Source organism: Nyctibius grandis, unplaced genomic scaffold (genome assembly GCF_013368605.1).
Source record: "Nyctibius grandis isolate bNycGra1 unplaced genomic scaffold, bNycGra1.pri scaffold_59_arrow_ctg1, whole genome shotgun sequence".
Classification (NCBI taxonomy): domain Eukaryota; kingdom Metazoa; phylum Chordata; class Aves; order Nyctibiiformes; family Nyctibiidae; genus Nyctibius; species Nyctibius grandis.
The window spans coordinates 588,027-607,712 of record NW_027167600.1 but is presented as its reverse complement, the minus strand read 5'-3'; the positions used below and the strand labels follow the sequence as shown (position 1 = coordinate 607,712).

Genomic DNA, 19,686 nt, shown 5'->3' with positions numbered 1-19,686 from the left:
TTCCATGATGGGGTTGGTGGATCTGTGGTGGGATCAGATGGTTCCTGGTGGGTTCCATGGTGGGGTTGGTGGGTCTATGGTGGGATCAGATGGTTCCTGGTGGGTTCCACGGTGGGGTTGGTGGGTCTATGATGGGATCAGATGGTTCCTGGGTTTCATGGTGGGGTTGGTGGATCTGTGGTGGGGTTGGCAGGTCCATGGTGGGATGAGGAGGTCTCAGTCCTCCGCCATTGTCTTCTGGATCCATGGCAGGTAGTTGTAGACCTCGCTGTAGACCCCTGGCTTCCCCGGCTGTCCGCAAGGGTGGTCACCCCAGGAGACGATGCCTTGTAGGACCCCGTCGCAGATGAGAGGTCCACCTGAGTCACCCTGGGGACAAAAGGGACCATGACAGGACGTCGGCCACAGTCCCCAACCAAGGAGGACACCAGGGTGGAGGTGGTGGCCAGGGTGGGGACACGGTGACATCTCAAAACCGAGGGGACAGGGGGGAGCTGAAGACACGTGACCATGGGAGGTGGGTACGTAGGGATGGGCCATGGAGGTGGGTCCACGCTTCAAAGGCCAAGGGACAAGGGGGGACCAGAGGGAGGTGGCTGTGGGACGTGGGGACTGGTGGTGGGACATGGGGATGTGGCTGTAGGACACGAGGACGTGGTGATGGGACATGGGGACGTGGTGGGACGTGGTGATGGGACATGGGGACGTGGTGGTGGGACGTGGTCATGGGACATGGGGACGTGGTGGTGGGACGTGGTCGTGGGACATGAGGATGTGGTGATAGGACATGGGGATGTGGTGGTGGGACATGGGGATGTGGTGGTGGGACGTGGTGATGGGACATGGGGACATGGCTGTAGGACATGGGGACGTGGTGGTGGGACATGGGGACGTGGTGGGACGTGGTGATGGGACATGGGGATGTGGTGATGGGACATGGGGATGAGGTGGTGGGACGTGGTGATGGGACATGGGGACGAGGTGGTGGGACGTGGTGATGGGACATGGTGATGGGACATGAGGAAGTGGCTGTAGGACATGGGGACATGGTGATGGGACATAGGGACGAGGTGGTGGGACGTGGTGGTGGGACGTGGTGGGACATGGTGATGGGACATGGGGATGTGGTGGTGGGACGTGGTGATGGGACATGGGGATGTGGCTGTAGGACACGGGGATGTGGTGATGGGACATGGGACGTGGTGATGGGACATGGGGACATGATGGTGGGACGTGGTGATGGGACATGGGGACGTGGTGGTGGGACGTGGTGGTGGGACATGGGGCCATGGAGATACCTGGCAGGAGTCCTTGCCACCTTCATCCACGCCGGCGCAGAGCATGTCCTCGGTGACCTTGGCGCCGTAGATCGTCTGGCACTCGCTGTCACTCACCACGGTGACGTTGACGCACTGGGGGGTGTCGGGGTAGGACTCTGGGGTGGGGTGGGACACACGTGTCCAAGCTGGGCCAGGGTCACCTGGATCTCCAGTCTGCAGAGATGCCACCACCCAACCCAACGCAGGTTGAGATGTCCACCCCTTGGCCACCTGGGTTCCACGTCCGCAGAGATGCCACCACCCAACCCAATGCACGTTGAGGTGTCCACCCCTTGGACACCTGGATCTCCAGTCTTCAGAGATGCCACCACCCAACCCAACGCAGGTTGAGGTGTCCACCTGGTTTCCATGTCTACAGAGATGCCACCACCCAACCCAACGCAGGTTGAGATGTCCACCCTTGGCCACCTGGTTTCCACATCTGCAGAGATGCCACCACCCAACCCAACGCAGGTTGAGGTGTCCACCCCTTGGCCACCTGGTTTCCATGTCTGCTGAGATGCCACCACCCAACCCAACGCAGGTTGAGATGTCCAACCCTTGGCCACCTGGTTTCCATGTCTGCAGAGATGCCACCACAGAACCCAACACAGGTTGAGGTGTCCACCCCTTGGCCACCTGGTTTCCATGTCTGCAGAGATGCCACCACCCAACCCAACGCAGGTTGAGGTGTCCACCCCTTGGCCACCTGGGTTCCATGTCTGCAGAGATGCCACCACCCAACCCAACGCAGGTTGAGGTGTCCACCCCTTGGCCACCTGGTTTCCATGTCCGCAGAGATGCCACCACCCACCCAATGCAGGTTGAGGTGTCCACCCCTTGGACACCTGGATTCCATGTCTGCAGAGATGCCACCACCCAACCCAATGCACGTTGAGGTGTCCACCCCTTGGACACCTGGATCTCCAGTCTTCAGAGATGCCACCACCCAACCCAACGCAGGTTGAGATGTCCACCTCATTTCCATGTATGCAGAGATGCCACCACCCAACCCAGCGCAGGTTGAGATGTCCACCCTTGGCCACCTGGTTTCCACATCTGCAGAGATGCCACCACCCAACCCAACGCAGGTTGAGGTGTCCACCCCTTGGCCACCTGGTTCCATGTCTGCAGAGATGCCACCACCCAACCCAACGCAGGTTGAGGTGTCCACCCCTTGGCCACCTGGTTTCCATGTCTGCTGAGATGCCACCACCCAACCCAACGCAGGTTGAGGTGTCCACCCCTTGGACACCTGATTCCATGTCTGCAGAGATGCCACCACCCAACCCAACGCAGGTTGAGGTGTCCACCCCTTGGCCACCTGGTTTCCATGTCTGCTGAGATGCCACCACCCAACCCAACGCAGGTTGAGATGTCCACCCCTTGGCCACCTGATTCCATGTCTGCAGAGATGCCACCACCCACCCAACGCAGGCTGAGATGTCCACCTGGTTCCCACGTCTGCAGAGATGCCACCACCCAACCCAACGCAGGTTGAGATGTCCAACCCTTGGCCACCTGGGTTCCACGTCTGCAGAGATGCCACCACCCAACCCAACGCAGGTTGAGGTGTCCACCCTTTGGCCACCTGGTTTCCATGTCCGCAGAGATGCCACCACCCAACCCAACACAGGTTGAGGTGTCCACCCCTTGGCCACCTGGTTTCCACGTCTGCAGAGATGCCACCACCCAACCCAACGCAGGTTGAGGTGTCCACCCCTTGGCCACCTGGTTCCATGTCTGCAGAGATGCCACCACCCAACCCAACGCAGGTTGAGGTGTCCACCCCTTGGCCACCTGGTTTCCATGTCTGCTGAGATGCCACCACCCAACCCAACGCAGGTTGAGGTGTCCACCCCTTGGACACCTGATTCCATGTCTGCAGAGATGCCACCACCCACCCAACGCAGGCTGAGGTGTCCACCTGGTTCCCACGTCTGCAGAGATGCCACCACCCAACCCAACGCAGGTTGAGGTGTCCACCTGGTTTCCATGTCTACAGAGATGCCACCACCCAACCCAACGCAGGTTGAGATGTCCACCCTTGGCCACCTGGTTTCCACATCTGCAGAGATGCCACCACCCAACCCAACGCAGGTTGAGGTGTCCACCCCTTGGCCACCTGGTTCCATGTCTGCAGAGATGCCACCACCCAACCCAACGCAGGTTGAGATGTCCAACCCTTGGCCACCTGGTTTCCATGTCTGCAGAGATGCCACCACAGAACCCAACACAGGTTGAGGTGTCCACCCCTTGGCCACCTGGTTTCCATGTCTGCAGAGATGCCACCACCCAACCCAACGCAGGTTGAGGTGTCCACCCCTTGGCCACCTGGTTTCCATGTCCGCAGAGATGCCACCACCCACCCAATGCAGGTTGAGGTGTCCACCCCTTGGACACCTGGATTCCATGTCTGCAGAGATGCCACCACCCAACCCAATGCACGTTGAGGTGTCCACCCCTTGGACACCTGGATCTCCAGTCTTCAGAGATGCCACCACCCAACCCAACGCAGGTTGAGATGTCCACCTCATTTCCATGTATGCAGAGATGCCACCACCCAACCCAGCGCAGGTTGAGATGTCCACCCTTGGCCACCTGGTTTCCACATCTGCAGAGATGCCACCACCCAACCCAACGCAGGTTGAGGTGTCCACCCCTTGGCCACCTGGTTCCATGTCTGCAGAGATGCCACCACCCAACCCAACGCAGGTTGAGGTGTCCACCCCTTGGCCACCTGGTTTCCATGTCTGCTGAGATGCCACCACCCAACCCAACGCAGGTTGAGGTGTCCACCCCTTGGACACCTGATTCCATGTCTGCAGAGATGCCACCACCCACCCAACGCAGGCTGAGGTGTCCACCTGGTTCCCACGTCTGCAGAGATGCCACCACCCAACCCAACGCAGGTTGAGGTGTCCACCCCTTGGCCACCTGGTTTCCATGTCTGCTGAGATGCCACCATCCAACCCCACCTCCTGGTCCCCCCCGTACCTTGGGGGCTGGTGGTGGTCCCCCATCCCATGACGGTGCAGGTGGCCCCGGTGGCCGGGGGACTCTGGGGCAGGGCCAGGGGCTGGACGTAGCGGTTGAAGGTGAAGGGTGGTGTCACCCGCAGCAGCATGAGGTCATGGGCGTAGTTGTCCCCACCCACCGGTTTGAAGTCGGGGTGGACCACGATCTTCTCGGCCACGGCGTACTGCTCGTGGCCCGTCACCTCGGCCAGGCTGTCTTCTCCTGCCCGTACCTGGATGTTGCTGGGGGATGAGAGGACACCGGTGGGAGGTGGCAGCGTGGTGGGGACATGGGAGGGGGTGGCTGGGGACGTGGGTGTGGTGGGACACGGTTGTGGTGGGACGTGGTTGTGGTGGGACATGGTTGTGGTGGGACATGGTCATGGAAGGACATGGTCATGGAGGGATGGGGATGTTGGAGAACATGGTTGGGGACATGGGGGACGTGGTCATGGTGGGACATGGTCATGGGGGCACGTGGCCATGGAGGACCATTGTCATGGTGGGACGTGGTCATGGAGGGATGGGGACGTTGGAGGACATGGTGGGGGACATGGCCATGGTGGGACATGGTCGTGGTGGGACACAGCCGTGGTGGGTCATGGTCATGGAGGGATGGGGACGTTGGAGGACACGGTTGGGGACATGGGGGACATGGCCATGGTGGGATGGTGATATGAGGGTTGGGGACATGGCCCTGGTGGACCATGGTCATGGAGGGATGGGGATGTTGGAGAACATGGTTGGGGACATGGGGGACGTGGTCATGGTGGGACATGGTCATGGGGGCACGTGGCCATGGAGGACCATTGTCATGGTGGGACGTGGTCATGGAGGGATGGGGACGTTGGAGGACATGGTTGGGGACATGGGGGACATGGCCATGGTGGGATGTTGATATGAGGGTTGGGGACATGACCCTGGTGGACCATGGTCATGGAGGGATGGGGGTGTTGGAGGACATGGTTGGAGACATGGGGGACGTGGCCCTGGTGGACCATGGTCATGGTGGGACGTGGCCATGGAGGGATGGGGATGTTGGAGAACATGGTTGGGGACATGGGGGACGTGGTCATGGTGGGACATGGTCATGGGGGGACATGGTCATGGAGGATCATTGTCATGGTGGGACGTGGTCATGGAGGGATGGGGACGTTGGAGGACATGGTGGGGGACATGGCCATGGTGGGACATGGTCGTGGTGGGACACAGCCATGGTGGGTCATGGTCATGGAGGGATGGGGACATTGGAGGACATGGTTGGAGACATGGGGGACGTGGCCCTGGTGGACCATGGTCATGGTGGGACGTGGCCATGGAGGGATGGGGATGTTGGAGGACATGGTTGGGGACACTGGGGATGTGGCCCTGGTGGGACATGGGGGACGTGGCCCTGGTAGGACATGGTCATGGGGGGACGTGGTCATGGTGGGACGTGGTCATGATGGGACGTGGTCATGGAGGGATGGGGGTGTTGGAGGACATGGTTGGGGACATGGGGGACATGACCATGGTGGACCATGGTCATGGTGGGACGTGGCCATGGAGGGATGGGGATGTTGGAGGACACGGTTGGGGACATGGGGGACGTGGTCATGGTGGGACATGGTCATGGGGGCACGTGGTCATGGAGGACCATTGTCATGGTGGGACGTGGTCATGGAGGGATGGGGACGTTGGAGGACATGGTGGGGGACATGGCCATGGTGGGACATGGTCGTGGTGGGACACGGTCATGGTGGGACACGGTCATGGAGGGATGTGGTCATGGTGGGATGGGGGCATTGGAGGACATGGTTGGGGACACTGGGGACATGGCCCTGGTGGGACACGGTCATGGTGGGCCATGGTCATGGTGGGCCATGCTCATGATGGGACATGGTCATGGAGGGATGGGGACGTTGGAGGACATGGGGACGTTGGAGGACATGGTTGGGGACATGGCCCTGGTGGACCATGGTCATGGTGGGCCATGCTCATGATGGGACATGGTCATGGAGGGATGGGGACGTTGGAGGACATGGGGATGTTGGAGGACATGGGGATGTTGGAGGACATGGTTGGGGACATGGGGGACGTGGTCATGGTGGGACACGGCCATGGTGGGATGGGGCACAGGTCACAATGACCCAGGTGTCTTCCTAGTGCCCCTCCCAGTGCCCCCAGTCCCCTCCCAGTGCTCCCAGTGCCCCCAGTCCCCCTCCCAGTGCTCCCAGTCCCCCTCCCAGTGCCCCTAATTCCCCTCCCAGTGCTCCCAGCCCCTCCCAGTCCCCTCCCAGTGCTCCCAGTGCCCACCTGGCCCGGCAGTGGGCGGCCGTCAGCACCCACTGGGTGCCCAGCAGGGCTCCCAGTGCCCCCAGTTCCCCTCTCAGTGCCCCCAGTCCACTTCCCAGTGCCCCCAGTCCCCCTCCCAGTGCCTCCCAGTGCCCCCAGTGCCCCTCCCAGTGCCCCCAGTCCCCCTCCCAGTGCCTCCCAGTGCCCCCAGTGCCCCTCCCAGTGCCCCCTGTCCCCCTCCCAGTCACTCCCAGTGCCCCCAGCCCCCCTCCCAGTGCCCCCAGTCCCCCTCCGAGTGCCCCCAGTTCCCCTCCCAGTGCCCCCAGTCCCCCTCCCAGTCCCTCCCAGTGCTCCCAGTGCCCACCTGGCCTGGCAGTGGGCGGCCGTCAGCACCCACTGGGGGCCCAGCAGGACTCCCAGTGCCCCAAGTTCCCCTCCCAGTGCCCCCAGTCCCCTCCCAGTGCCCCCAGTGCCCCTCCCAGTGCCCCCAGTGCCCCTCCCAGCGCCTCCCAGTGATCCCAGTCCCCTCCCAGTGCCCCTAATTCCCCTCCCAGTGCTCCCAGTTCCCCTCCCAGTGCCCTCAGTGCCCCTCGCAGTGCCCCCAGTCCCCCTCCCACCACCTCCCAGTGCCCCCAGTCCCCCTCCCAGCGCCTCCCAGTGCCCCCAATTCCCCTCCCAGCCCCTCCCAGTGCCCCCTGTCCCCCTCCCACCACCTCCCAGTGCCCCCAGTGCCCTCTCCCAGTGCTCCCAGTGCCCACCTGGCCCGGCAGTGGGCGGCCGTCAGCACCCACTGGGTGCCCAGCAGGGCTCCCAGTGCCCCCAGTCCCCCTCCCAGTGCCCCCAGTCCCCCTCCCAGCACCTCCCAGTGCCCCCAGTGCCCCTCCCAGTGCCCCCTGTCCCCCTCCCAGTCACCCCCAGTGCCCCCAGCCCCCCTCCCAGCGCCTCCCAGTGCCCCCAGTCCCCCTCCCAGCCCCTCCCAGTGCCCCCAGCTCCCCTCCCAGTCCCCTCCCAGTGCTCCCAGTGCCCACCTGGCCCGGCAGTGGGCGGCCGTCAGCACCCACTGGGTGCCCAGCAGGGCTCCCAGTGCCCCCAGTCCCCCTCCCAGTGCCCCCAGTCCCCCTCCCAGCACCTCCCAGTGCCCCCAGTGCCCCTCCCAGTGCCCCCTGTCCCCCTCCCAGCGCCTCCCAGTGCCCCCAATTCCCCTCCCAGCCCCTTCCAGTGCCCCCAGTCCCCTCCCAGTGCCCCCAGTCCCCCTCCCAGCACCTCCCAGTGCCCCCAGTGCCCCTCCCAGTGCCCCCTGTCCCCCTCCCAGCGCCTCCCAGTGCCCCCAATTCCCCTCCCAGCCCCTCCCAGTGCCCCCAATTCCCCTCCCAGTTACCTCCCAGTGCTCCCAGTGCCCACCTGGCCCGGCAGTGGGCGGCCGTCAGCACCCACTGGGTGCCCAGCAGGACTCCCAGTGCCCCCAGTTCCCCTCCCAGTGCCCCCAATTCCCCTCCCAGCCCCTCCCAGTGCCCCCAGTCCCCTCCTAATGCCCCAGTTCCCCTCCCAGCGCCTCCCAGTGCCTCCAGCTCCCCTCCCAGTCCCCTCCCAGTGCTCCCAGTGCCCACCTGGCCCAGCAGTGGGCGGCCGTCAGCACCCACTGGGTGCCCAGCAGGGCTCCCAGTTCCCCCAGTTCCCCTCCCAGTGCCCCCAGTCCCCCTCCCAGTTCCCCCAGTTCCCCTCCCAGTGCCTCCGATCCCCCTCCCACCACCTCCCAGTGCTCCCAGTTCCCCTCCCAGTGCCCCCAATTCCCCTCCCAGCCCCTCCCAGTTCCCCCAGCTCCCCTCCCAGTCCCCTCCCAGTGCTCCCAGTGCCCACCTGGCCTGGCAGTGGGCGGCCGTCAGCACCCACTGGGGGCCCAGCAGGGCTCCCAGTGCCCCCAGCCCCCCTCCCAGCGCCCCCAGCCCCCCTCCCAGCGCCTCCCAGTGCCCCCAATCCCCCTCCCAGCCCCTCCCAGTGCCCCCAGCTCCCCTCCCAGTCCCCTCCCAGTGCTCCCAGTGCCCACCTGGCCCGGCAGTGGGCGGCCGTCAGCACCCACTGGGTGCCCAGCAGGGCTCCCAGTGCCCCCAGTCCCCCTCCCAGTGCCCCCAGTGCCCCTCCCAGTGCCCCCAGTGCCCCTCCCAGTGCCCCCAGTCCCCCTCCCAGCGCCCTCCCAGTGCCCCCAATTCCCCTCCCAGCCCCTCCCAGTGCCCCCAGTTCCCCTCCCAGTCCCCTCCCAGTGCTCCCAGTGCCCACCTGGCCTGGCAGTGGGCGGCCGTCAGCACCCACTGGGTGCCCAGCAGGGCTCCCAGTGCCCTCAGCCCCCCTCCCAGTGCCCCCAGTTCCCCTCCCAGCCCCTCCCAGTGCCCCCAATTCCCCTCCCAGCCCCTCCCAGTGCCCCCAATTCCCCTCCCAGTTACCTCCCAGTGCTCCCAGTGCCCACCTGGCCCGGCAGTGGGCGGCCGTCAGCACCCACTGGGGGCCCAGCAGGGCTCCCAGTGCCCCCAGTCCCCCTCCCAGTGCCCCCAGTCCCCCTCCCAGCACCTCCCAGTGCCTCCAGTGCCCCTCCCAGCGCCTCCCAGTGCCCGCTGTCCTCCTCCCAACCCCTCCCAGTGCTCCCAGTTCCCCTCCCAGTGCCCCCAGTCCCCCTCCCAGTGCCCCCAGCTCCCCTCCCAGAGCCCCCAATTCCCCTCCCAGTCCCCTCCCAGTGCTCCCAGTGCCCACCTGGCCCGGCAGTGGGCGGCCGTCAGCACCCACTGGGGGCCCAGCAGGGCTCCCAGTGCCCCCAGTCCCCCTCCCAGTGCCCCCAGTCCCCCTCCCAGCACCTCCCAGTGCCTCCAGTGCCCCTCCCAGCGCCTCCCAGTGCCCGCTGTCCTCCTCCCAACCCCTCCCAGTGCTCCCAGTTCCCCTCCCAGTGCCCCCAATTCCCCTCCCAGTGCCCCCAGTCCCCCTCCCAGCGCCTCCCAGTTCCCCCAGCTCCCCTCCCAGTCCCCTCCCAGTGCCCCTAATTCCCCTCCCAGTGCTCCCAGTCCCCCTCCCAGTGCCCCCAGTCCCCCTCCCAGTTCCCCCAGTTCCCCTCCCAGTGCCTCCGATCCCCCTCCCAGCCCCTTCCAGTGCCCCCAGTCCCCTCCCAGTGCCCCCAATCCCCCTCCCAGCCCCTCCCAGTGCCCCCAGCTCCCCTCCCAGTCCCCTCCCAGTGCTCCCAGTGCCCACCTGGCCCGGCAGTGGGCGGCCGTCAGCACCCACTGGGTGCCCAGCAGGGCGCCCCCGCACTGGGGCCGGTCGAAGTGGAAGAGCAGCGCGAGCCCGGGGTGCCCCCCCCGGGGACACGCCCCGCCCCCCACCACCCGCTCCCCCCGCGGCCGCCCTGGGGGGGGGAGGGGCACCATAGTGGGACCCCCCCCCCCCGCACCCTCACCCCCACCCTTGACCCCCCCTCCCCGCACCCCCACCCTTGGGACCCCCCCAGGGACCCCCCAGGGACCCCCCTGTACCCCCACCCTGGGGGGGGGAGGGGCACCATAGTGGGACCCCCCCCCCCCCCCCCCCGCACCCTCACCCCCACCCTTGACCCCCTCCCCGCACCCCCCCACCCTTGGGACCCCCCCCTGCACCCTCACCCCCACCCATAGGACCCCCCCCTGCACCCCCACCCTTATCCCCCCCACCCTTGGGACCCCCCCCCACACCCTCACCCCCACCCTGGGGACCCCCCCAGGGACCCCCCCCGCACCCTCACCCCCACCCTTAGCCCCCCCCCCCCTTTAAACCCCCCCTGCACCCTTACCCCCACCCTTGGGACCCCCCCTGTACCCTCACCCCCACCCTTGGGACCCCCCCCCCAGGGACCCCCCCCTGCACCCTGACCCCCACCCTTAGCCCCCCCACCCTTGGGACCCCCCAGAGACCCCCCTGCACCCTCACCCCCACCCTTGGGACCCCCCTGCACCCTCACCCCCACCCTTGACCCCCCCCCCAGCACCCCCCACCCTAGGGACCCCCCCCATGCACCCTCCACCCTTGGGACCCCCCCCTGCACCCTCACCCCCCACCCATAGGACCCCCCCAGCACCCCCACCCTTGGGACCCCCAGGGACCCCCCCCTCCCCCCTGCACCCTCACCCCCACCCTTAGCCCCCCCCCCCTGCACCCTCACCCCCACCCTGGGGACCCCCCAGGGACCCCCCCTGCACCCTGACCCCCACCCTTACCCCCCCTGCACCCCGACCCCCACCCTGGGGACCCCCCCCCCGGCACCCCCACCCTTGGGACCCCCCCCTGCACCCTCACCCCCACCCTCACCCCCACCTGGGGACCCCCCAGGGACCCCCCCTGCACCCTGACCCCCACCCTTAGCCCCCCCCACCACCCTTAACTCCCCCCACACCCCCACCCTTGGGACCCCCCCCCAGCACCCTCACCCCCACCCTCACCCCCCCCCCCCCCCCCTCACCGGGGGTCACCAGCGTGAGGAAGAGGAGGAGGAGGAGGGGGCGCCGTGGGGCCGCCATGGTGGGTGCTGGGTGCTGGGTGGGTGCTGGGTGGGTGCTGGGTGGGGGGGGTGGGTGCCCCCCACTTATGGAGGCTCCTCGTTAACGATTAACGAGGCCCCGTCACCCGCCCCCTCCCCCCGTGTTTGCTCGGTGACGTCCCCGGGGGGCAGGTGGCACCTTCACACGCCACCCCCCACCCACCACGGACACATGGGTGCTCTGTGGGGTCTATAGGGTGACATGGGTGCCCTATGGGGTCTATAGGGTGACATGGGTGCCCCTGGGGTGTCTATGGGGTGACCTGGGTGCCCTATGGGATCTATGGGGTGACGTGGGTGCTCTATGGGATCTATGGGGTGACGTGGGTCCCCTATGGGGTCTGTGGGGTGATGGGGGGCCCCTGGAGTGTCTATAGGGTGACATGGGTGCCCTGCAGGGTCTATAGGGTGACATGGGTGCCCTACGGGATCTATGGGGTGACGTGGGCCCCTATGGGATCTATGGGGTGACATGGGTCCCTATGGGATCTATAGGGTGACGTGGGTGCCCTATGGGATCTATGGGGTGACGTGGGTCCCTATGGGGTCTATGGGGTGATGTGGGTGCCCTATGGGATCTATGGGGTGATGTGGGTGACCTGGGTGCCCTATGGGGTGATGGGGGTCCCCTACGGTGCCTATGGGGTGACAAGGGTGCCGTATGGGATCTATAGGGTGACGTGGGTGCCCTACGGTGTCTATAGGGTGACGTGGGTCCCTACGGCGTCTATAGGGTGACGTGGGTGCCCTACGGGATCTATGGGGTGACATGGGTGCCCTATGGGAGCTGTGGGGTGATGGGGGGCCCCTGTGGTGCCTATGGGGTGACCTGGGTGCCCTATGGGATCTATGGGGTGACATGGGGCAGCCCTGGACACCTGGGTGCCCTATGGTGTCTATAGGGTGACATGGGTGCTCTATGGGATCTATGGGGTGACGTGGGTGCCCTATGGGATCTGTGGGGTGACCTGGGTTCCCTATGGGACCTATGGGGTGACATAGGGCAGCCCTGGACACCTGGGTGCCCTATGGTGTCTATAGGGTGATGTGGGCCCCTATGGGATCTATGGGGTGACGTGGGTGCTCTATGGGATCTATGGGGTGACATGGGTGCCCTATGGGACCTATGGGGTGACGGGGGGCCCCTGGGGTGCCTATGGGGTGACCTGGGTGCCCTATGGGATCTATGGGGTGACGTGGGTGCGCTATGGGATCTATGGGGTGACGTGGGTGCTCTATGGGGTGACATGGGTCCCTATGGTGTCTATGGGGTGACATGGGTGCCCTATGGGATCTATAGGGTGACGTGGGTCCCTATGGGGTCTATGGGGTGATGTGGGTGCCCTGTGGGATCTATAGGGTGACATAGGGCAGCCCTGGACACCTGGGTGCCCTATGGTGTCTATAGGGTGACACGGGTGCCCTATGGGATCTATGGGGTGATGTGGGTGCCCTATGGGATCTATGGGGTGACCTGGGTTCCCTATGGGACCTATGGGGTGACATAGGGCAGCCCTGGACACCTGGGTGCCCTACGGTGTCTATAGGGTGACACGGGTGCCCTATGGGATCTATGGGGTGACGTGGGTCCCTATGGTGTCTATGGGGTGACGTGGGTGCCCTATAGGATCTATGGGGTGATGGGGGGCCCCTGGGGTGCCTATGGGGTGACCTGGGTGCCCTATGGGATCTATGGGGTGACATGGGTGCCCTATGGGATCTATGGGGTGATGTGGGTGACCTGGGTGCCCTATGGGGTGATGGGGGTCCCCTACGGTGCCTATGGGGTGACAAGGGTGCCGTATGGGATCTATAGGGTGACGTGGGTGCCCTACGGTGTCTATAGGGTGACGTGGGTCCCTACGGCGTCTATAGGGTGATGTGGGTGCCCTACGGGATCTATGGGGTGACATGGGTGCCCTATGGGAGCTGTGGGGTGATGGGGGGCCCCTGTGGTGCCTATGGGGTGACGTGGGTGCCCTATGGGATCTATGGGGTGACATAGGGCAGCCCTGGACACCTGGGTGCCCTATGGTGTCTATAGGGTGACACGGGTGCCCTATGGGATCTATGGGGTGACATGGGTGCCCTATGGGAGCTGTGGGGTGATATGGGTGCCCTATGGGACCTATAGGGTGACAGGGGTCCCCTGGGGTGCCTATGGGGTGACCTGGGTGCCCTATGGGATCTGTGGGGTGACGTGGGTGCTCTATGGGATCTATGGGGTGACGTGGGTCCCTATGGGGTCTATGGGGTGACGTGGGTGCCCTACGGGATCTATAGAGTGACGTGGGTGCCCTATGGGATCTATGGGGTGACGTGGGGTCCCCTATGGGATCTATGGGGTGACGTGGGTCCCTATGGGATCTATGGGGTGACGTGGGTCCCATATGGGATCTATGGGGTGCTGTGGGGTGGGGCACCCCCACACCCCCCCATTCCCACCCTGGCCCCGCCCCCTTCCCGCCTCCCGCCCAATTAACTCGGGATTAAACAAATCCCCCTCCTTGCCCCGCCCCCCGACGCCTCGTTAATGCTAATTAGATGTGTAACGAGGTTAAGGCCTTAATGAAGGGGAACAAAACAGCTTCGTCGCGCCGCCGCGCGGGATTGGCTGGCGGGGCTGGCGGCCACGCCCCCACGGGGGGAGGTGGGACCCAATGGGGTGGCCCCAGTTTGGGGGTGGGGCTTGGGAAGAGCTCGACCAATGCGGTGGCCCCAGTTTGGGGGTGGGGCTTGGGAAGAGCTTGACCAATGGTGTGTCTCCAATTGGGGGTGGGTGGGGCTTGGAAAGAGCTCAACCAATGGGGTGGCCTCATTTTGGGGTGGGTGGGGCTTGGGAAGAGGTCAACCAATGGGGTGTCTCCAGTTTGGAGTGGGTGGGGCTTGATAAGAGCTCAACCAATGGTGTTTCATCAATCTGAGGTGGGTGGGGCTTGGAAAGAGCCCAACCAATGGGGTGGCCTCGTTTTGGGGTGGGCGGGGCTTGGAAAGAGCTCAACCAATGGGATGGCCTCATTTTGGGGTGGGTGGGGCTTGGGAAGAGCTCAACCAATGGGATGGCCTCGTTTTGGGGTGAGTGGGGCTTGGGAAGAGCCCAACCAATGGGGTGGCCTCGTTTTGGGGTGGGTGGGGCTTGAGAAGAGCTCAACCAATGGTGTTTCATCAATCTGAGGTGGGTGGGGCTTGGAAAGAGCTCAACCAATGGTGTGTCTCCAGTTTGGAGTGGGTGGGGCTTGGGAAGAGCTCAACCAATGGTGTGGCCCCACCTGGGGGTGGGACTTGGGAAGAGCCCAACCAATGATATTGCCCCACTTTGGGGTGGGTGGGACTTGGAAAGAGCTCAACCAATGGCGTTCCTCCAGGCAGGAGACCACCTGTGAAGGACCCGAGCTCCATCTTCCAATCAAATCAACTTCTCCTCCTGGAAAGCCACCAAGTTGGGGTGGGTGGAGATGACCTGACCTTCAAAGGAAGCCCATGGCCACCAGTGGCCACCATGGATGACCTTGGAGAAGGGACGGTTGGGCTTGACCTTGACCTTGACCTTGGTTTGGAGGTTGGAAGGAGACCATCTCCCACCGGAACATCTCAACGCTTTAATTGTCTCACCCACCTTCTCCCCACCTCCACCAGGTGACCTCGCCTCTACCCACGACCTTGTCCCAGAGCCGTGGAGAGCGTGGACCTCCCACCTTCTACCCCCCCGAGGTTGCTGGAGGGTCATTGGTTGTCCTTCATGATCTTCTGGATCCACTGGAAGTATCTACAGACCTTCGTGTAGACACCAGGTCTTTTGGGTTGTCCACACTTCTCCATGCCCCAGGAGACGATGCCTTGGAGGGTCTCGTTGCAAACCAGAGGTCCTCCGGAGTCACCCTATGGAAAGCCACCATTGGGTCACCCAACCCTCGTTGGGTTGGCCGACACCTTGGAGCTTCACCCATCGTTGATGGGCTTCATTGGGTTGAGTGACCTCTCTGGGTTGGTCAACCGTTGTTGGGTTGGTTGGTCATCATTGGATTGGCCAACTGTTGTTGGGTTGGCCAACCATCATTAGATTGGCCAACCATCATTGGATTGGCCAACCACCATTGAGTAGGCCAACCACCATTGGGTTGGTCACCTCCAGCTGGGTTGGTCAACCTTTTTGGGGTTAATCAACCCATGACATTGGGTTGTCCAAGTCTTGAGATGTTCCACCATCATTGCGTTGGGTCATCAACACCCATTGGGTCATCAACACCCATTGCGTCACCAACACCCGTTGGGTCAGCTGATGGTTGGGTAGCTTGTTTGACCATCACTGGGTTGGCCAACCACCCCAGTAGCTTGTCCATATCTCCTTGGCCTTTCCAACCATTGATGCGTTGGCCAACTCTACTGATGGGTCGGTCAACTCTACTTGAGTTGGCCAACCCTTGCTGGGTTGAAGAACCCAACAGTTGAGTTGTCCAACTACGAATGATTTGGCCAACCCTTGTTTGGTTGAAGAACCCAGCTGTTGAGTTGACCAACTATGAATGATTTGGGCAACCCTTGTTGGGTTGAAGAACCCAACAGTTGAGTTGGCCAACTCTACTTGATGGGTTGGTCAACTCTCCTTGAGTTGGGCAACCCTTGTTTGGTTGAAGAACCCAACTGTAGAGTTGGCCAACGCTTGTTTGGTTGAAGAACATCATCGAGTTGGCCAACCCCTGTTGGGTTGAAGAACCCAACTGTTGAGTTGGCCAACTATGCATGAGTTGGCCAACCCTTGTTTGGTTGAAGAACCCAACTGTTGAGTTGGCCAACCCTTGTTTGGTTGAAGAACATCACTGGGTTGGCCAACCCTCATTGGTTTCATGACCCATGGTCAACAGAGGAAGACCCCATTGTGGTCTTCCAAGAAGATCCCCATTCCTCCAAGAAGATCCACCTTGGAGATGACCAATTGACCAAGGTAGAAGATGTTTGGCCCGTACCTGGCAGGAGTCCCTACCGCCTTGGAGGCTCCCGGCGCACACCATGTTCTCGGTGATGGAACCGGGGTACAACCGCTGACACTCGGCCGTGGAGAAGATGGTGACGTTGACGCACTGCAAGACGTCCGGGTAAGTGACTGAGACGGGACACGGTGGGACGGGGAAGATGGGGGGGGAAGAGAGAAACCAGAGCAATCGACCCAGGAACCGGTAGAAGATCACCCACCCCACCCCAAAAAGTCCCCCCTCCCAGCGCCGATGGTCCACCCTCAACCGCTGGAGAAGGAGGAGTTGGGGCTTCTCTGAGAAATTGACTTCTCCAGCTCGGTTTTGGGGGGAAAAATGTGAAGTTTGGGGATTGTTTGGTCCAGGAGACCACCCAGATGGCCAGGAGATCACCCACATGTTCAGGAGATCATCCAGGTGTCCAGGAGACCACCCAGATGTCCAGGAGACCACCGAGATGGCCAGGAGACCACCCAGATGTTCAGGAGTTCACCCAGATGTCCAGGAGACCACCCAGATGTTCAGGAGACCGCCCAGGTGGCCAGGAGACCACCCAGATGTCCAGGAGAGCACCCAGGTGTCCAGGAGACCACCCAGATGTCCAGGAGAGCACCCAGGTGTCCAGGAGACCACCTAGATGGCCAGGAGACCACCCAGATGTTCAGGAGACCACCCAGGCATATGAGAGAGGATCCAGGTTCTCCTGAGAGGACACCAGTGCCCAGGAGAGGACCCAGATGTCCATGAGGGGGGCCTAGAGGTCCAGGAGAGGACCCAGATGTCCACGGGAGGACCCAGGTGTCCAGGAGAGGATTTGGGTGTTCAGGAGAAGACCCAGATGTCCATGACAGGGCCTAGAGGTCCAGGAGAGGACATAGGTGCCCAGGAGGGGACTTGGGTGTTCAGGAGAAGACCCAGGAGTCCAGAAGAGGACCTAGATGTCCAGGAGAGGACCCAGACACTCAAGAGAGTCCCAAGGTGCCAAGGAGATGACCCAGATGTCCCAGGGGGAAACCCACATCTCCAGGAGAGGACCCACACCTCCAGGAGAGGACCCAGACCTCCAGGAGAGGATCCAGACCTCCAGAAGAGGACCCACACCTCCAGGAGAGGACCCAGACCTCCAGGAGAGGACCCAGACCTCCAGGAGAGGATCCAGACCTCCAGAAGAGGACCCACACCTCCAGGTGTGGCCCCAGACCTCCAGGAGAGGACCTAGACCTCCAGGTGTGGCCCCAGACCCCCCAGGAGGGTCTCCAGGCATCTAGAAGAGCCCAAGGGTACTGGGTACCTTCTGGGGAGGTGGTGGCCCCCCATCCTGACGTGGTACAGGTGGTTCCAGGCGCTGGGAGGCAGGAGGCCACGGCGATGGGCTGGATCCTGTCGGTGAGGGTGACGGGCGTGAGGAGCTTTATCATCATGATGTCGTTGTCCTTGGTGGTGGGGTCGTAGTCGGGGTGGGGCAGGAACTTCTGGGCCATCTTCTGCGTCTCGCCCCACTCCCGCGTGTAGAGGTTGTGCTTGCCCAGGCGGATGGTGGTGACCCTACGGTGGAGATGTGGTGAGGTGGCTATGACCACGGAGACCATGGGCCATGTGGTGGGGCTAGGAGGCCATGGTGTGGTCATGAAGACCTTGGGCCACGTGGTGGGGCTAGGAGGCCATGGTGTGGTCATGGAGACCTTGGGCCACGTGGTGGGGCTAGGAGGCCATGGTGTGGGACTAGGAGGCCATGGTGTGGTCATGGAGACCTTGGGCCACGTGGTGGGGCTAGGAGGCCATGGTGTGATCATGGAGGCCATGGTGTGGTCATGGAGACCATGGGCCATGTGGTGGGGCTAGGAGGCCATGGTGTGGTCATGGAGGCCATGGTGTGGTCATGGAGACCTTGGGCCACGTGGTGGGGCTAGGAGGCCATGGTGTGGTCATGGAGACCTTGGGCCACGTGGTGGGGCTAGGAGGCCATGGTGTGGTCATGGAGACCTTGGGCCATGTGGTGGGGCGAGGAGGCCATGGTGTGGCCATGGAGACCTTGGGCCACGTGATGGGGCTAGGAGGCCATGGTGTGGTCACGGAGACCTTGGGCCATGTGGTCGGGCTAGGAGGCCATGGTGTGGTCACGGAGACCTTGGGCCATGTGGTGAGGTGGCTACGACCACGGAGACCATGGGCCACGTGGTGAGGTGGCTACAACCACGGAGACCTTGGGCCACGTGGTGGGGCTAGGAGGCCATGGTGTGGTCATGGGTTGGCCATGGGACATGGCATGGCCAGGACACGTGTAGACCACAGCATGCCCATGACCTACATGGGACCACACCCCAGGACACGTGTAGGCCATGAAGACCATGACACGTGGGATGGGGGCCCACCACGGCTGGTGCGTGGTGGCAGTGGCACACCTGGGGGGGTGGGGACACCCCGTGACACGCGTGACGTCACCCTTACCCTGGCGTGGTGCAGTGGGCCGCCGTCACCACCCACTGCTTGTCCACGAGGACGCCGCCGCAGTAGAGCTTGTACATGTCCAAGATGGCCGCCTGCCACGGCTGCGAGTGGGGCGCGCAGTCCATCCCGCCCACCACACGCGTGTCACCGGCCAATGAGGAGGCTACAAGGGATGAGGGACACACGTCAGTGCCACCACACGCGTGTCTCCACTGTTGGCCACACCCTCCACCATGGTCATGGTCCAGAAGGTCATGGTTCCTCATGGGTCACGCACTCACCTGTAGATGCCACCAAGACCAGTGCTCCCAGTATCTTCACGGTACCCCATAGCCTGGTGGCCACCATGACTCGCATCTCCATGGCCACTGTGGGGACAGAAAGTTCTAGACCCTTCATGGCTTCACCTGGACCTTCTGTCCCACTCCAGGAGAAGACGAGATGTTCCTTGGACCATCGTGGTACCTCCACGTGTTTTGGGGTGTGGGGGACATCATGGTGGCTCTCCACCAGTTTGGGGTCTACACCAGCGTGGTGGTGGCCTCCCCTTGTCACCTCGGTCCCCTCCACCCAGGAGTTGGAGCTACACGATTCGCCCCGTCATCGCGCGGTGACATCATAATCCCGGGTGCCACGGTGGCAATCAACGGAGTCATCGTTAATGAGGGCCCTAATTAGGAGCTCCACCAACTCCTCCACCTCCTCCTCCTTGTCTCCAGGCGATTGACCTCCCAGCACCTCACACTGCCCTTGGATGCCTCCCGTGGGGTGGGGCTGTGGGGCGTGGCCCGTGAAGGTCGTGGCTACGTCCCCACCCTGGTTGGTGGTCACAGGTCTTCAAGGGTGGGGGTTGGAGGCCACCTTGGAGGTGGGTCATTGGTCGCTGTGGATGTGGGTTGGGGTTGCAAGGAGATGGGTCATTGGTCCAGGTGGTTGTGGGAGGTGGGTCACCATGGCTGTGGGTCGTGGTTCTCCATGGGTCGTGGTTCTCCATGGGTCATGGTTCCCCATGGTCATGGTTCTCCATGGGTCATGGTTCCTCATGGCTGTGGGTCATGGTTCTCCATGAGTCATGGTTCTCCATGGGTCATGGTTCTCCATGGGTCATG

At 63.4% G+C, this 19,686-nt stretch overlaps 2 protein-coding genes across 2 annotated transcripts; both read right to left on the bottom strand.

Moving 5' to 3' along the window:
• Positions 1-216: 216 nt before the first annotated feature.
• Positions 217-11,139, bottom strand: LOC137677443 (trypsin-like). The gene is made up of 5 exons (XM_068424745.1): positions 11,082-11,139; positions 9,842-9,995; positions 4,317-4,579; positions 1,299-1,435; positions 217-369 (listed from the first exon to the last, which is right to left on the bottom strand). Exons 1-5 carry the CDS (start codon positions 11,137-11,139, stop codon positions 217-219), a joined length of 765 nt encoding a protein of 254 aa, XP_068280846.1.
• A 3,743-nt stretch (positions 11,140-14,882) lies between these two features.
• LOC137677441 (kallikrein-14-like) lies at positions 14,883-18,940 on the bottom strand. The gene is made up of 5 exons (XM_068424744.1): positions 18,859-18,940; positions 18,578-18,740; positions 17,421-17,674; positions 16,124-16,260; positions 14,883-15,038 (listed from the first exon to the last, which is right to left on the bottom strand). Exons 1-5 carry the CDS (start codon positions 18,938-18,940, stop codon positions 14,883-14,885), a joined length of 792 nt encoding a protein of 263 aa, XP_068280845.1.
• Between the last annotated feature and the right edge of the window lie 746 nt (positions 18,941-19,686).

What these genes read in the sequence shown, in the direction of transcription:
- LOC137677441 (XM_068424744.1), bottom strand. Translation starts at nt 18,940, where the DNA reads ATGGAGATGCGAGTCATGGTGGCCACCAGGCTATGGGGTACCGTGAAG. An exon ending in GCCCACTGCACCACGCCAGG is followed by an intron (nt 17,675 to 18,577) that starts GTAAGGGTGACG and finishes TCTCCACCGTAG; the next exon opens with GGTCACCACCATCCGCCTGG. An exon ending in GCGGTAGGGACTCCTGCCAG is followed by an intron (nt 15,039 to 16,123) that starts GTACGGGCCAAA and finishes GGCTTTCCATAG; the next exon opens with GGTGACTCCGGAGGACCTCT.
- LOC137677443 (XM_068424745.1), bottom strand. Translation starts at nt 11,139, where the DNA reads ATGGCGGCCCCACGGCGCCCCCTCCTCCTCCTCCTCTTCCTCACGCTG. An exon ending in CCTCACGCTGGTGACCCCCG is followed by an intron (nt 9,996 to 11,081) that starts GTGAGGGGGGGG and finishes TCCCCCCCCCAG; the next exon opens with GGCGGCCGCGGGGGGAGCGG. An exon ending in GTGGCAAGGACTCCTGCCAG is followed by an intron (nt 370 to 1,298) that starts GTATCTCCATGG and finishes TTTTGTCCCCAG; the next exon opens with GGTGACTCAGGTGGACCTCT.